At 34.4% G+C, this 16321-nt stretch overlaps 2 protein-coding genes and 1 long non-coding RNA gene across 3 annotated transcripts in view; 2 read left to right on the plus strand and 1 right to left on the minus strand.

The window, feature by feature from the left end:
• LOC131802470 (uncharacterized) overlaps window positions 1-14469 on the minus strand; it is a 167581-nt gene extending 153112 nt beyond the window's left edge. Inside the window, exon 1 of the long non-coding RNA XR_009342215.1 lies at window positions 13602-14469. This is a non-coding gene — a long non-coding RNA (uncharacterized LOC131802470). The remainder of the gene's footprint in view (window positions 1-13601) is intronic.
• LOC101892031 (protein D2-like) lies at window positions 493-1470 on the plus strand. The gene is made up of 2 exons (XM_005176847.4): window positions 493-740; window positions 798-1470. The coding sequence occupies exons 1-2, from the start codon at window positions 591-593 to the stop codon at window positions 1278-1280; spliced, it is 633 nt and encodes a 210-aa protein (XP_005176904.1). The 5' UTR covers window positions 493-590; the 3' UTR covers window positions 1281-1470.
• On the plus strand, window positions 7282-8422 carry LOC101889621 (protein D2). Its single transcript, XM_005176833.4, has 2 exons — window positions 7282-7523; window positions 7642-8422. Exons 1-2 carry the CDS (start codon window positions 7380-7382, stop codon window positions 8116-8118), a joined length of 621 nt encoding a protein of 206 aa, XP_005176890.1. The 5' UTR covers window positions 7282-7379; the 3' UTR covers window positions 8119-8422.
• Window positions 14470-16321: the final 1852 nt, after the last annotated feature.

A 16321-nucleotide genomic window follows, 5' to 3' on the forward strand; every position in this document is an offset into this window, starting at 1 on the left:
ATTCGATAATTTTAGCTGCTTTACACTACTAAACACTATACTTTTGCCCGTTTTTTTTTCCACGTATTCATTGTCCCATATATCTGAAAGACCTGAAATTTGTGTTTTTTTTTTAAATTTTAGTAGCATATTCCAATGGATTTTTCATATTTTGCACGTTTCTTCTAAAGAGAGGAGGGTATTAAACGTTCAGTTCGACCGTTTGTAACTTGTTGGGAACTAAAAATTTATCTCAGCTTTTATTTCTGAATTGAGGATCATTATTGAGGTGCAGAATATAAAAACCATTCAAATTAAGTTTGGAAATTGTCGATTGTTCGGACAAAAAAAAATCATAAATTAGCATGATCTCATTTTTAGTGCGACAATTTGAATAAATCTTCAAATGTTTATTTTTAATAATATCGATATTTTTATACTGATTTATAGAATTGCGTGCAACTTAAAAAATTATAGCAACAGAAAGCAGGGATTGTTAATTTAAAACTAAGATTCCAATCTGTGCGATATTTAGATTACATTGAACATCAGTTCAATAAACATCCGAAAATTTAAAGGAAGCGCAGCGAAAAAAAATAGAAAATAAGGCCATGGATATTAAGCGTGTTTTGGCAATTTATTTAATCATCGGCATCACCATTGTATTGGTAAATGCCGAAGATAGCGAAATAGAAACATTGATGAAGGACCACGAAATTATACCTGATGTCCTGGATGAGGCACCCATGGAATTTTTAAAGGTTGGTCTTAAAAAGAAGTTTGATGTAGGACATAAACATTTTTTTTTATTTATCTAGGTGACCTTTGAAGGCGACATATCGGCCGACAGGGGCGTTGAGCTGACCCCCACCCAAGTTAAAGATAAACCGGTAGTCGTATGGGAAGCTGATGCGGATAGTTTCTACACTTTGCTTATGATTAATCCTGATATTCCATCTCGTGCAGATCCATACCAACGAGAATTGAACCATTGGCTAGTGGGTAATATTCCCGGCAATCAGATGGACAATGCCGAAATCTTGCGAGATTATATTGGTTCGGGTGCTCGAAAGGATACGGGTTTACATCGTTATTTGATACTTTTGTTTAAACAACCAGGGAAATTGGAATTTGACGAGCAGCGTCATACTGATCTAGAAGCTATTGGCCGTGAAAATTTCAACACCAGGAAATTTGTAGAAAAATATAATTTGGGTAGACCATTGGCTGGTAATATTTTTCTGGCTGAATATGATGATTATGTACCGTTGGTGTATAAAAAATTGGGTCTAACCCCATAGATGGTCACAAACACTGAACATATTCGTCAAGAATTCTCTCTTTGGTCAAGGAAATGGAATCAATTACAAACTATTTAATATTTAGTTTATAATAAATATATACGTATGTATATATTTAAATATATTAAAGCATATAAACAAATTGTGTTTGTTATTGCTGCCTGCGTCGTAAAGAACAAGTTAAAAAGTATATATTTTGACCTATGTCGCTTTCTCGGATATCTTTAAACTTTTGTAGGGCAAATACTAAACAAGTTGACCGTACATGCAATTTTAGCACCAGGTCTTATCTTGGCAAAAACAGACCGTTACATTCCATCATCATTCTAGATATAGCGTTGACAGAAATATTTGAATTTACATGATAGAAAAGTACTGATGAATCATTTCACATATTATAGGTGCTATGATTATTCCGAATTTTTAACATTTGTGTAGGGGTTAGCGAAAGGAGTGGGCGATATTTTGGCCCTTGCCCAAATAAAGGCAAAAATTCGGGGATATCCTAATTTGAAACAAATCAAAACTTTGGAACTTTTCAAAATAGCAACTATGTTTAGGATTGGTGTAAGTTACTTCAAACAAGAATCCGGGGGTGTGCGGTCGTAAGATTTTCTTCCATTACGTTTTCCATGTCGGCAATATCAGCCAGTTTCGGAAAATAGGGAGCACTCTTAACTCGGGAAGTTTAGACCAATTATGACAAAGCTTGCTAAAGACTGGGATTAATGTAGAGGCAATTTAAAAAAACTTGAAGCCAATCTGCTGGTTAACGCACACATTTCGGAGTCTAAGGATGCAGAGATTAACTGAAACCTTAAAGAAAAAAAATAAACCTAAGAGCTGCAGCTCTGAGACCTGTCTTGTCGTGATGAGAATATGCAGGGTTGGATTCAAAAGAAAATGAAAGTTACTCGCTTATAAGTCAAGAACAGCAGAAATGAACAAAATTTATGAAAGTCGAAATATATACCCTAGAACTCTATGTGTTGGGGGTATATTTGTTTGAGTGGGCCAAAATTTATGTAAGACCTCGAAATACTGGCCCCCACATAGAAATGTATTTTTGGATCTTCCTATCTCGCCGTGCTGAGTCGATCTAGCTATGTATGTCCGTCCGTCCATCTGTCCATGTTAAATTGTAATCACGCTACAGGTCGCAATTATGGTCCGATCCTCACGAAATTGGAAATGGACATGAGGATGGAGTGAGAATAGAAAGAAGTCTATTGTTTTTGGATATGATAGCAAAACATTTAGGGTATTGAAATGAACAAAAAACAAAAAAAAATCCTGATTTTGCAGTTGCTCTGCAGACCATAATTACAGATCATACGACGCGAAATTTAGCATTGAGTTAGGGGTTAGAGTTGGGCAGAAGCCTAACAATTTGAATGGTCATCGGACAATATTTAGTGGGTAAAATAGACCATAACTTTTATGTAAAAAATATTCGCAATTTTCTACTAAACCGCGAATACTTTTAATCCTGGTCAAATCACAAATACATTAAAGGGTGACTTCTGACCATTACAGTGATGCTGATAGCCAAGATATAGGGTATATAGCAAAATAGGTACAACATATAGAGGACGAGATGGAAAACCTGCAACCAACTTCATATTGCTGTCTTTATATTTGGCTGGAAAATCGCGAGAGTACTCCAGCATTTAAATGTGAATAAATCCTTTGTGTCTCGTACCATCGCTTGTTACTTGTTACCGTGATACTGGTAGCGTAGCCCGACTTGAAGGAACTGGACGGAAGCAAACAGCAACATTAGCAGATGTTGTTTGAAAGTTCTTTGAAAAGTGAAGAACCGACTTGATCGAAATCCGCGTCGCAGTGACCGAAAAATGGCTTGTGAGCTGAACATATCGCAATATTCCTTTCGGCCAATATTGAAAAATTAGCTCGGGGTAAAGCGATTGAAATTCCAAAAAGTCCAAGAATTTACACCGCAACAGAAAGAAAATAGACTCAAAAGAGCTAAAGTGTTGCTTGGCCGAAAGAGGTGAACTGCCGAATTTTATTTTCTCCGATGAGAAACATTCGTTGTTCAGCAGTTTGTAAAAAAATGATCGTGTTTACTTGCCAAAGAGGACAGCTGAAAATCTTCGCCTTCGGTGGGCCACCAGAACTCAAGCGCCGCCCTTGGGTATGCAAACATTTTGGCCGCAGACCTTGGACATTCCAACTCAGCACCATCGCACTCAGCACGCACTACCCAAGAATGGTTACAAAAAGAGATTCCTCACTTCATTTTCAGCGCGCAATGGGCACCAAAATCTGTGGATACCAATCCTTTGGACTATTGTGTCTGGAGTATTTTGGAAAGCAAGTTTGGTACTAAAAAATACCAAAGTTTGATGGCCATAGTCCAAAAGTGACCAATTGGGAGAAATCTAAACTTATGCTAAAATTTAATGCTATTTCCCACATTATTTATAAAAATGTACAAATTATGGCGTTTGATTTTGTTTTTATATAAGAAAATCTAAGAAAAACTCGTAAAAATATGACAATAGAAAAGTGAATATTTTTTGTTTATTTTTTCAATTTTTGTCATATTTTTTATCGCATGCGATTTTTTTAATTTGAATTGTACATTTTCTAATGTTTTCTGCACCCCGCAACACTATGTGTTTTTTAACGCAACTAAATTAGTTATGCGATGTTAGAAAAATTCAATATATTAAAGTTTTCGGTTTAGCCTTCAGCAAAAAATCGGCTTGTTTACTTTCCAACCCAAAATGGACTTAAATTAGTCTCGATTTAAAATTTTGTAATGCTATATGCTAAATAAAAAATGCAAAATGTATTTTCACATCTGAAATGGGCTAATCTTCATAAATCATGAACATGCGCCGAATGTGATACATCCGGTAAATAATGGCGAGTCCACAAAACACACACACTGATAATGTATCAATCGATTTTCATACCAAAACAAATTAACCGCAATTTACAGTCATTATAAGTCAAATATTATTTATATGAATAGGGAATACATTTATTCAAGCACAAAACCGATGTAGTTATCGAGAGTTATATGAAGTAATCCACCAGTCTAGATAAAAAATAACTTGTAATCACGCAAATGATTTTAATGATTACTGAAGAAGAAATTAGAAATTAGAAATCAGTACAAAGCTATATTTGAGATTTTTATTTGAATCATTAAAATTGTTTTTTTTTTTTTCTATTACCACGACAATCTCAGTAAAAATAGGAATAAATCTAATCGAAATTCGTATATATTTCACTATTAAAGGGAATTTTACCTTTAACATTGGCAATTGAAATACTAAATCTGGATCTTTTTTATACCCTCTACCATAGTATGGTATATATTAAGTTTGTCATTCCGTTTGTAACACCTCGAAATATACATTTTAGACCCCACCAAGTGTATATATTCTCGATCAGCATAAAATTCTTTGTCGATTTAGTGATAACCGTCCCTCTGTGGAAATCACTCTAGCTTCCGAACGAAAAGAAGTAGGTTGATAAAATTTTACTCAAATGTGTATAATGCCTGCAAGACTTCTGGTATTGAACATTGATCATGTAGGTCAACGATTTAGTTTAGCCCCCATATAATGGTACCTGCCTTTTTCTGTATTTTGGTGATTTAAGCGACATTGTTCACCGGAATAGTTTCAAATTTGGCGTTTGAAGTTCATAATGGCTACTACAGCCTATGACAGAAAATTGTCTGTGAGGGTCCACGTCTTCGTGTAGCCCCCATATAATTGTACCTGCCTTTTTCTGTATTTTGGTGATTTAAGCGACATTATTCACCGGAATTGTTTCAAATTTGGTGTTTGAAGTTCGTGATGAATACTACAGCTCATGACAGAAAATTGTCTGTGCAGATCCAGGTCTCCGTACATCTCCCATATAACGGAACACCCCCCCCCCCCCCCATATTCGGTATTTTGACGATTTTAGCGACATTATTCTCCGGAATTGTTTCAAATTTGGCGTTTGAAGTTCGTAATGGATACTACAACATATGACAAAAATTTGTCTGCGCTACGTTATTGTTAGCTACGTTATTCACCGATTTTTTATTCAAGTTTCGCATTTGAGTAATGTAATGGTTTATGACAAAAGTTGCCTATACAGGTCCACGTCGCCGTATAGACCCTAATAAACCGGCTACATTCGGTATTTTTAAGATTTTAAGAAAATTTTTAACGGATTTTATTTTTTTGAAAATTGCTAAAATCGTTCTAAATGGTGAAGGGTATTCAAAAATAAGCCCGGCCGAACTTACCATGTCAATCTCACTGAAAATAGGAATAAATTGAGCTAAATTTGTATATCTTTCAATATTAAAGGAATTTAACATTGGCGATTGAAATACTAAACTTGGCACAATCGGAACCTATTTTGTCAATTCTTATTGAAAGTAGATAATTGTAAATTATTGAATAATTTCACCCTTTCTTAGCACATTGGCACCATACATTTACAAGCTTTTTCAAATAGTTTGGCACCATACAGTACGCATTTGAAGAACCTATAAATTGTATTTTTTTTAAATTTTTGGAACTTTGCTTAACAAGTTTTGTACGACCGCACATTCCAAGTAACACAGAAAGAAACTAGACTCAAAACAGCTAAATAGTTGCTTCGCTTGGCCTAAAGTGGTGAACTCTGATGAAAAAACATTCCTTGTCCAGAACGCAAACATTTTGGCCGCAGGAATGGTTACAAAATGAGGTTTCTCACTTCATTTCCAGCGCACAATGGCCACCAAAATCTCCGGATACCAATCTGTGGCCTATTGTGTCTGGAGTATTTTGGAAGCAAGGTTGGCACTTAAAAATACCAAAGTGTCGATCACCTCAAGTAAGCGCTTCGCCGGGAATGAGACAAAAAACGCATTCGGGCAGCGTTCGGGCATGGTATCACTTCCAGAAGGATTATATTAAATAAATATATATCGAAGCCGAGTTTCACAAAATGGAAACGTACGTCCCGAAATTCACTTCATTTTGGCTGATATTAGCCATTTGCACTATGAACCCGAAATCGGTTTAAGGATATATATAAGCTATATCCAAATGATAGTCGTTCTCAATAAAATTTTGCAAAACTTTTTCAAATATTATTGTTGTCGAACGCATATTACGAATATGAGGGACTTAACACTAAATCGGCTAAAACATATATATGGCAGCTATAGCTATATCTGAACCGATTTTCTCCAAATTTGATGTAGTTGCTTCTAGACTGAATTCGGTTGGATTTACCAAAATTCAGGTAATTAGGACATATATTGAACATTTGGCGCACAATTAACTCAAAATCGGTGGAAGATTAATATGGCAGCTATATCCAAATCTGTACCGATCTTGATACAATTTGGCAGAGATATTTCTAGGATGTATCTTACATTTGGTACCAAATATCATTGCTGTGGACTGCATATTACACATGTGAGGGACTTAAAAACCCAAATCGGATGATAGATGTATATATATATATATATATATATATATATATATATATATATATATATATATATATATATATATATATATATATATATATATATAGATATATATATATATATATATATATATTCTCCAGCCGTAATTTGGGTGAGTCACATATTTAGATGTCTGTCACAACAAGAACATAGGAAAATTTTCAGTTCTTTATTTTTATGGATTCGGAAGAAAGCCTGATTATGATTATACGCTGAATATAAAAAGTAAGTTATTAAATTAATGACAAGTTATTAAATTAATGACAAACCTTAGTATACCGTTCATATGGTTCGGCCATAAAAATCAAACCGTCTATAGTGGATTTAAGCCATGTTAATAACATTCATATGTAAACAATAGCGCACTTCGCATTGCGTGTCAATCGAAAAGCTTCGCCTCGTTTTGAGCTTTGAATAAAAGCTCCAGACAAAAGAATGAAAAGAAACATACTAAAATCTACAGCTGTTTTGAACTTAAAACAGAGATTTCAATCCAAACGCTAGTCAGTTAACATTTAACATTAAATCAATACAGATCTCAAACTTTAAAAAACAAAATAAAAAATAAAAATCAGTAAAATATATTAATAAACATCATGACCTTTAAATACATTTTGGCTTTAAGTTTAATTGGTGGACTGGCGATTGTAAATGCCGGCGATAGTGAAATAACCAAGTTTATGAAACATTTGGAAGTGATACCCGATGTCCTGGACGAGGGACCAAAACATTTCCTAAAGGTGAAGAAATGAGAATGAATTCTTTGTAATAGAAAAGAAAGTTTAATGGTTTTTATAAAAATTGGGTCACAAAGAAATTTCGCTCATAAATTATTTGTGAAATCTGTTTTTTCTCTAGATCACCTATGACAATGGCATTTTGGCTGATAAAGGGGTGGAATTGACACCCACCCAGGTGAAAAATCAACCAAAGGTTGAATGGGATGCTGAGGCTGGTACCTACTATACCCTGCTTATGACAGATCCTGATGCCCCCTCCCGCAAAGATCCTGTCATTCGAGAATGGCATCATTGGTTGGTGGGCAACATTCCCGGAGATCAACTGAATAAAGGTGAAGTTTTGACAGCCTATGTTGGCTCTGGTCCACCAAAGGATACCGGTTTACATCGTTATGTCTTCTTGTTGTTCAAACAACCCAAAAAATTGGAATTTGATGAGAAACGTTTCAGCGATAAAGAAGCTGCAGGACGTGAGAAATTCTCCACCAAAAACTTTATAAAGAAATATAATTTGGGTGCTCCTTTGGCTGGTAATTTCTATCAGGCTCAATATGATGATTATGTGCCACTTTTGTACAAACAACTAGGTTTGTAATCGATGGCAATGAGTAAAACCGTATTCATTCTCTGTATTCATCATTAATTATATTTTACACTTTAACTTTGTCTTTTGTAATGGACCCACTCTTGCATCCATCTGGTTTGTTTCAAAATATACCAAATCACCAAATTTCAAACTAGTTTTGAGGTTGGCAAAGATGCTGTTGCTGATCTTACCAACCGGTAGTCTTAAGTTATAAACCTAATAAATCTTTTAATTAGCAGGGAGCCAGCAGCTGGCTACGTGCGCTCGGCGAAAGCAAAAAAGATAAATTAATAAAAATCATGCTTAGCATAAATTAACAATGCAAATTTCTCGGGCTGGGTATGTTATGTTGTTTTTCTTTTTTTCTAATAAAATGAAGCATAAAAAAGACATATCAACCTTTGTGGGTTTCAGTTACATTAATACATAGTTCAAGACCAATCAAGGATAAGATAAATGCAGACGTCTTCTGTCAGTCTAGTTGTTCAGCTTAGCAGAGCAAACTTGCAATGCATTTTATTTCTACTCAGATATCAGTTAACTGTTATTTGAAAGACCTTCAAAGACCGTAGTATCTCTCTGTACAATTCCATCAATAGTGGGTTGGTCATTTTTTTCTACCTGTCGTGGTCGAACTGGTTCTAGTGGACAAGTGGCTAAAATGCTAAACATTAACAGCCGCATTTATTATTATTTTTTTTTAATATAAACTTTATTAAATAATTAGAATGTGAGCACGCGGCTTTATCAATGTGTTTTAGTAATTGCACTGAAAACAATTGGTAACACCCACCCAACGAGATTGTAGTATACTGTCGAACTTGGATGTAATGAATAATAATTAAGGCATGAATTGAGAGTTTAAAATAAATGCGACGAAAAAATGGAACGCAAAAGCTAGCTTGTAAAACAGCTAAAGCCGGAAATTAAAATGATGCAAAAGGGCCATACACGGTGCTGGGGTTTCAGATAAATGGGATTTACGGAAGCCCGTACCACCTTCTATGCTTAGGTGTGGTATTAGAGACTTTTCTTAATTCACTCTTTAAGGTTACATATAATACCAAAGGGTAAAAATTATTGTTATTATTGTAATCTATATTGATTAATTCATGCTTCAAAAAGTGATCACAAATAACAGCTAAAAACGCTGAAAACTCAATATTTAAGGAGATATGGCCATTTTAAAGTTGGCAATAATTCCTTCCCAAAAAAGTGATCACGAATAATAGCTATAAACCCCGAAATTTCAATATTTAAGGAGTTATGGCCATTTCAAAGTTGCCAATAATTCCTTCCCAAAAAAGTGATCACGAATAATAGCTATAAACCCCGAAATGTCAATATTTAAAGAGTTATGGCCATTTTAAGATATGCAATAATTCCTTCCCAAAAAAGTGATCACAAGTAATAGCTAAAAACCCAGAAATGTCAATATTTAAGGAGTTATGGCCATTTCACAGTTGCCAATAATTCCTTCCGAAATTTGAATATTTAATGAGTTATGGCCAGTTTAAAGTTTCCAATAATTCTTTCTCAAAAAAGTGATCACAAATAATAGCTAAAAACCCCGAAATGTCAATATTTAAAGAGTTATGGCCATTTTAAAGTTTGATAAAAAATATTTAAGGAGTTATGGCCATTTTAAAGTTTTTATAATTCTTTCCCTAAAAAGTAATCACAAATAATAGCTAAAAGCCGTGAAAACTCAATATTTAAGGAGTTATGGTCGTTTTAAAATTGTGATTAATTCATGTTTCAAAAAGAAATTACAAAAAATAGCTGAAAACTCAATATTTAGGGAGTTATGGCCGTTTTTAAATTGTGATTAATTCATGTTTCAAAAAGTGATCACAAATAATAGCTTAAGACGCTGAAAACTTAATATTTAAAGAGGTATGGCCATTTTAAAATATTGATTAATTAATGCTTGAAGAAGTGATCACGAATAATAGCCATCACTTATTTCGAGAGACCTTTCAGAAGTTAAAATAAAATATTTATAGCAAAATGTCCATCTCCAAATACCTTTTTTACTGTCAAGTACACACCTTTAAACAAAATATTATTTTTACTTTTTATAAGCCTATCAAAATTCAACCCTGTATTAACAGTCAGCCTTAAGATATATTTTAATATTCTAGCCCTGAATCGTTCTACATATGTCAATGTCAATAATAAGTACCAATGTTAACAACAATTCATATCAATTGGTGCTTTTCAACGAGCTTTAATGAAAAATGCTCCCATTGCACGTCAAGATTGGTTCTACTCTTGTCAATAAATTTGTTTTTTTTTTTTTAATTTAGAAGATGTGAGCTCTTAAATTTGGTCTAAAGGTGAATTAGAAATAAAAAATGTTGTATACAAAAAAATGAATGTCACTATAACAAATTTTTAATCAAAACACATGTTACAACAACTGATACAATAAATATAGTCATTAACATAACAATACCCTTTGGCATATACTACGAGTGGGTATTTTAATTTATTGATAAAATATCACATCGCGTGCCTTTTGAGCATGTTAGGGAGGTATTTATCGACTAACGTCATTATTTTTCCAAACCAAATCAACCTCAAAATGCAGTCAGTATGAAATAAATAATGCATCATTTACTTATTATTGAAAAAATTATTTTATTCATGCGAAAGCTTACAGGCGGATATAATTGGTGGTTGAATTTTGTTGACAAACACAGGTAAGCATTCCAATGACAATTTTGGAGGAACCTTATTTATTAAGGGCTCATTTGTACGATATATTAGTCTCATCCTCAGTTGATAATTACTTAAAAGCTAAATTTTCGGAAAGGCCTTTTTGCCTTTCAGGTTGTATTCAGGCAATCATCGTCCAATTCTCAAAAAATTTAGCATGGAGTTAAGGGTAGGGTCAGAATAGAAGTCTATTGTCTTGAAGATAAATATTTAGGGGTTTAAATGGATCAAAAAAATATTTTTTTCCTGATTTTGCAGTTGTTTTACAGGTTACAATAAATAAAAACCAATCTACAAAGAATTTTGAATTTAGAGAGAGTTAAGGACTGGACAGAAGTCTAGCATTTTGGACGTTTTCTTTTTATGTGAAATTGTTTTGAATACCAGTCAGCAAGACGGAGAGGGGAAAATATAGGGAAACCAAAGGTATGGCATTATTTCAAATATATATATATAATATATCCATATATTGTAGTGTTGTAGGATATCACATGGTCGGCCCCGCACGTCCATAGCCTGTACTTACTTGCTTTATTGTTGACTTTGTCTTCGATTCGACTTAAAAATGTTTGAAAACAAATTAAATATTTAAATAATTTGATAATTTGATTTAGATTTTAGTACAGGCCTGAAACTTAGCTTTCAAATGGTCAACTGGTAATCTAAAGGGTTAAATGGTAAATAAAAATTGATGCTGGGAGTCACAACCCCGCAAAATCAACTTCAACTTTTAGAATAAGATTAGCTTTGTTCGAATTGGTTACCTTTGGCACGAATTATGGCCCTCAAACGGCCAATAAACCGTCACACGTAGCCCGAGGTCTGCGGCCAAAATGTACGGGTGCCCAAAGCTTTATTACACCCTCCAGAATATTTTCTCGATAATATTCGGCATTTATTCTGATGCGACCATCGGCTGTTATGGTGGCCCACACCATCACCATGCCCGGCCGGCCGGCACTTGAGTTCTGGTGGCCAACCGAAAGTGCATATTTTCAGCTGACCTCTTTGGCAAGTAAACACAATGTTTTCTTATCAGAGACACCCAAATTCGGTAGGTCACCTCTTTCGGCCAAGTGAAGCAACTTTTTAGCTCTTTTGAGTCTATTTTCTTTCTGTTGCGGTGTAAGTTCTTGCACTTTTTGAAATTTTAATGGCTTTAACCCGAGCAAATTTTTCAATATTTGCCGAATGGAATACTGCGATATGTTCAGCTCACGAGCCATTTTTCGGCCACTGCGACGCGGGTTTCGATCAAGTCGCTTCTTTACTTTTCGAACCATTTCTGCTGATGTTACTGTTTTCTTCCGTCCACTTCCTTGACATCGGGCTACGCTACAGGTATCACGGTAAAGAGCGATGGTACGAGACACAAACGATTTATTCACATTTAAATGCTGGAGTGTTCTAACGATATCCACTTGTTGTTTTCCAGCCAAGTATAAGGAAATCACATTAAAACAACATTTAAAGGTGAATAAATCTTTTATGTTTCGTACCATCGCTCGTTACCGTGACACTGGTAGCGTAGCCCGACGTCAAGGAAATGTACGGAAGAAAACAGCAACATCAGCAGAAATGGTTCGAAAAGTAAAGTTGATCGAAACCTGCGTCGCAGTGGCCGAAAATATCGGCAAATATTGAAAAATGAGCTCGAGGAAAATCCATTGAAATTCCAAAAAGTGCAAGAACTTACACCGCAACGGAAAGAAAATAGACTCAAAAGAGAAAAGAGCTTCGCTTGGTCGAAAGTGGTGAACTGCCGAATTTGGTTTTCTTCGTTGAGAAAACATTCGTTGTCCAGCAGTTTGTAAACAAACAAAATGATCGTGTTTACTTGCCAAAGGGGTGATGATGAAAATGTGCACCTTCGGTTGGCCACCAGAACTCAAGCGCCGGCCATGGTGGTGGTGTGGGCCACCATAACAGCCGATGGTCGCTCTCCGCTCATATTAACCGATCATGGCATCAGAATAAATGCCGAATATTATCTCGAAAATTCTGGAGGATGTATTAAAGCCTTGGCACGCAAACATTTTTGCCGCAGACCTTGGACATTCCAACTCGGCACCATCGTACTCAGCACGCGCCACCCAATGATGGTTACAAAATGTGGTTTCTCGCTTCATTTTCAGCACACAATGGCCACCAAAATCTCCGGATACCAATCCGTTGGACTGTTGTGTCACTAAAAAATACCTAAGTGTCGATCGCCTCAAGCAAGCGCTTCCCCGGAAATAGGCCAAAATACCGCAGAGCAACATTCGGGCAGCGTGTGACGGTTTCATTGACCATAATTCGTGCTAATGGTGACCAATTCAAGAAATCCAAAACTTTTTCTAAAATTTGATGCTATTTCCGACATTTTTTGCTTTCATTCAATAGAATTAACAAAAATGTAAATTTTATGGCTTTTGACTTTGTTGCAGTTTTTTTTATCTCACCCTGTATGTCCGAGCGGTGAAGATCTATATTTGTGCTATGTGTGTCCATGGAGTTATGCCAAATGATAGGGATTCAATATTATGTTGTAAGTGCCAACTAAAATTGTTTAAAGAATGGTTAAAGAATATCGCAAGGCACGTGGACCTATAGAGACCACTTTCTGCCTAAGTGTCCATTAAGAACTTCAAATACAAAATTTCAAACAATTACGTTGAAAATCTGGTTATAACATTATTAAAATACACTCAAACTACGGTGTCGGGCAAAAATGTCTGCTGTTGATTATAAATGTCGATAAATGACACAAAAATTGAATTTGAACTTACCGTCCACTCAATATCAGCATTGCTTCCAGGAAGATGCATAAAAGCGTTATTAATATTAGTCACAATTGTCCTCGCCAATTAAACACAATGATCGTCGAGGAAACTTACACATGCAGCTAACTTAATCCTTTTTAATTTCGATCACGCTGGAGGTTTTTCAAATAGAATAAATATGTGTAGTTTAAATCACCATGCACTTATACAATGTAAACATCATATTTATTGTCATTCCTTATTCCACAATTCCGGCGAGGCAACAGAAATTTGTCTTAGAGACCTTATTACATTTTTTAACTTATCGTAACAAAGAGCAACAATGTAATTCTGAAAATCGTTCTTAGTGCCTTATTTGAGGACATAATGGGATATGATATTATTTTTTTATAATCTGTTATTCTACTACGAAAATCATCAAAGAAATCACAAACGCGTAAATCCCGATACGACTCGAACGCTTAAATACACTTTAAAAAATCGCATAACGCGAAAATCCGTGTAAATTATATTTAATTTTAGTTTGGTTCTATGTTGTCCTTTCAAACGAAAATCGAAAATAAAGTCAGTCACACACGCGAAAACCCGTTAACACTCACTCGCGAAAAAAACCCGAACCGAACCAAAAAACCCGTATGTGTCGAGTATTTACATAAATCTTTTCGAAACGTAGATAAATCGCATTTAATTGTTTTAAATAAAAAAATCTTCACTTGTTCATTAAGATTTGAGATAGTGAATATTTATTCATTCCTGAAAAAAAAGAAAATTGTTAAGATATTAATTTATAACAATTTCAATGATTTTAATGGATCTTTATATACACAATATCTACTCGGGTTAATCCTGATTACAGACAAATCTAAGCTAAAAATCCTCGTATTTTAAATATATTTTTGAAAAATAATTAAAGCTTTTAATATTTTCATTTAATTTATGTTGCTTAATAATTGAAATAAGAAGGAAAATATAGCAAACTCCTTATTTGAAATATTTAACAGAAATTGGCCCTGTCCTGTCCCTATCCCCCTTTGCAAGAATAATATAGAGCATACAAAACTTTTATAGTGACTGGCGAATTATCAGAGTTAATTTGGGTAGAGATTTTTTAAGTACTTCTATCGTTAAATTCAAAATTAATTAAAACAAATAAAAAAGCTGTAAGTTCGGCCGGACCAATGTTTGAATATCTCCACAATTCGGAACGATTTTGGCAATTTTCAAAAAAAAATAAAATCCGTAAAAAAAATCGGTTAAAATCTTGAAAATACCGATTGTAGCCGTTATATTAGGGTCTATATGACGACGTGGACCTGCATAGGCAACTTTTGTCATAAACCATTACAATACTCAAATTCGAAACTTGAATATTGGGGTTATACGAAGACGTGGACCAGCTCAGACAATTTTCTGTCATAGGCTGTAGTATCCATTACAAACGCTAAAATATGGAATATTGGGAAGTACCGTTATATGGGGACTATACGAAGACGTTGACCCGCACAGACAATTTTGTGTCTTAGGCTGTAGTATTCGATCTCAAACAACAAATTTAAAACAATTCCGGTGAATAATTTCGCTAAATTCATCCAAATGCCGAATATCGGGAGGTGCCGTTATATGGGGGCTATACGAAGACGTGGACCTGCTCAATTGTCTATCATAGAGTAATTTCCACAGACGGAGGACATTGCAAAATCGACATAGAATTTTATGCTGATCAAGAATATATATACTTTGTGGGGTCTAAAATGTATATTTCGAGGTGTTGCAAACGGAATGACAAACTTAATATATGGAGGGTGTATTAAGTTTGTCATTCCGTGGGTATAAAAAGAAATAAAATTATTGCCCTATTTTGATTCTATGATTTACACCATATTCAACATTAAACCGTTTTTTTCAATTCTTATTTAATAATATTATTGTTTAGGTTTGTTTTATATTTAGCATATCGATATATGGGCGCCATTCTAAACCCTAAATCTACATTGGACAACTTTTGCCATTAGATGTTGTCCCCAAAAAGATCTTAAAATATCAAATTACAAGGGACCATATTTAACATAGAAAACATTTTGTTGCCAAATGTCAAAGCAGTTCATAATATAATGAGACCTCTTTCTAGATTTCAACAGACATCCAGACATAGCTAAATCAATTTTATGGTGACCAAGAATACAAAGAAATGACAAATTTACAATACCCTCATCTTATGGTGAAAGGAATAAAAATTATAAAAAAAAGGGAGTATGAGGTAACAGAAATACAGAGTACTATATACAATTTGGAGATGAAAGTCAAACAGGAAACAAATATAAGAATTAGCGAACAGATTTGAACTGAATTCATATGAAACTCAAATTTTCTGTGCAAATATAAAATTCGTATTTAAAATTTCACAATTTCATTCTGGCATGTTATGTGAATATTATTAACAAGTAAGCAAAGGCTACTTGCCGATCTGAAAAAATGTTGGCAAGAATAAGAGTTCTCTAAGAAACATCTCCATATCTACTACATAATAAAAGCAAATATTGAACTTAATTGCTCCCATTTTCGAATAATTATCATAGACCTGGAACCAATATTTTAGAAAAACATACGATCTCTAAAGAAACTTCGATGCTTTACAAAGCAGATGTTCCTACTACATCAAATACCTAATTCGCTCTTGCGGAGAACAGAAATTACACATTCGTTATTCGTATTTTTTACACAAAATT

The sequence above is a fragment of the Musca domestica genome, unplaced genomic scaffold, assembly GCF_030504385.1.
Source record: "Musca domestica strain aabys unplaced genomic scaffold, Musca_domestica.polishedcontigs.V.1.1 1, whole genome shotgun sequence".
NCBI classification, from domain to species: Eukaryota; Metazoa; Arthropoda; class Insecta; order Diptera; family Muscidae; genus Musca; species Musca domestica.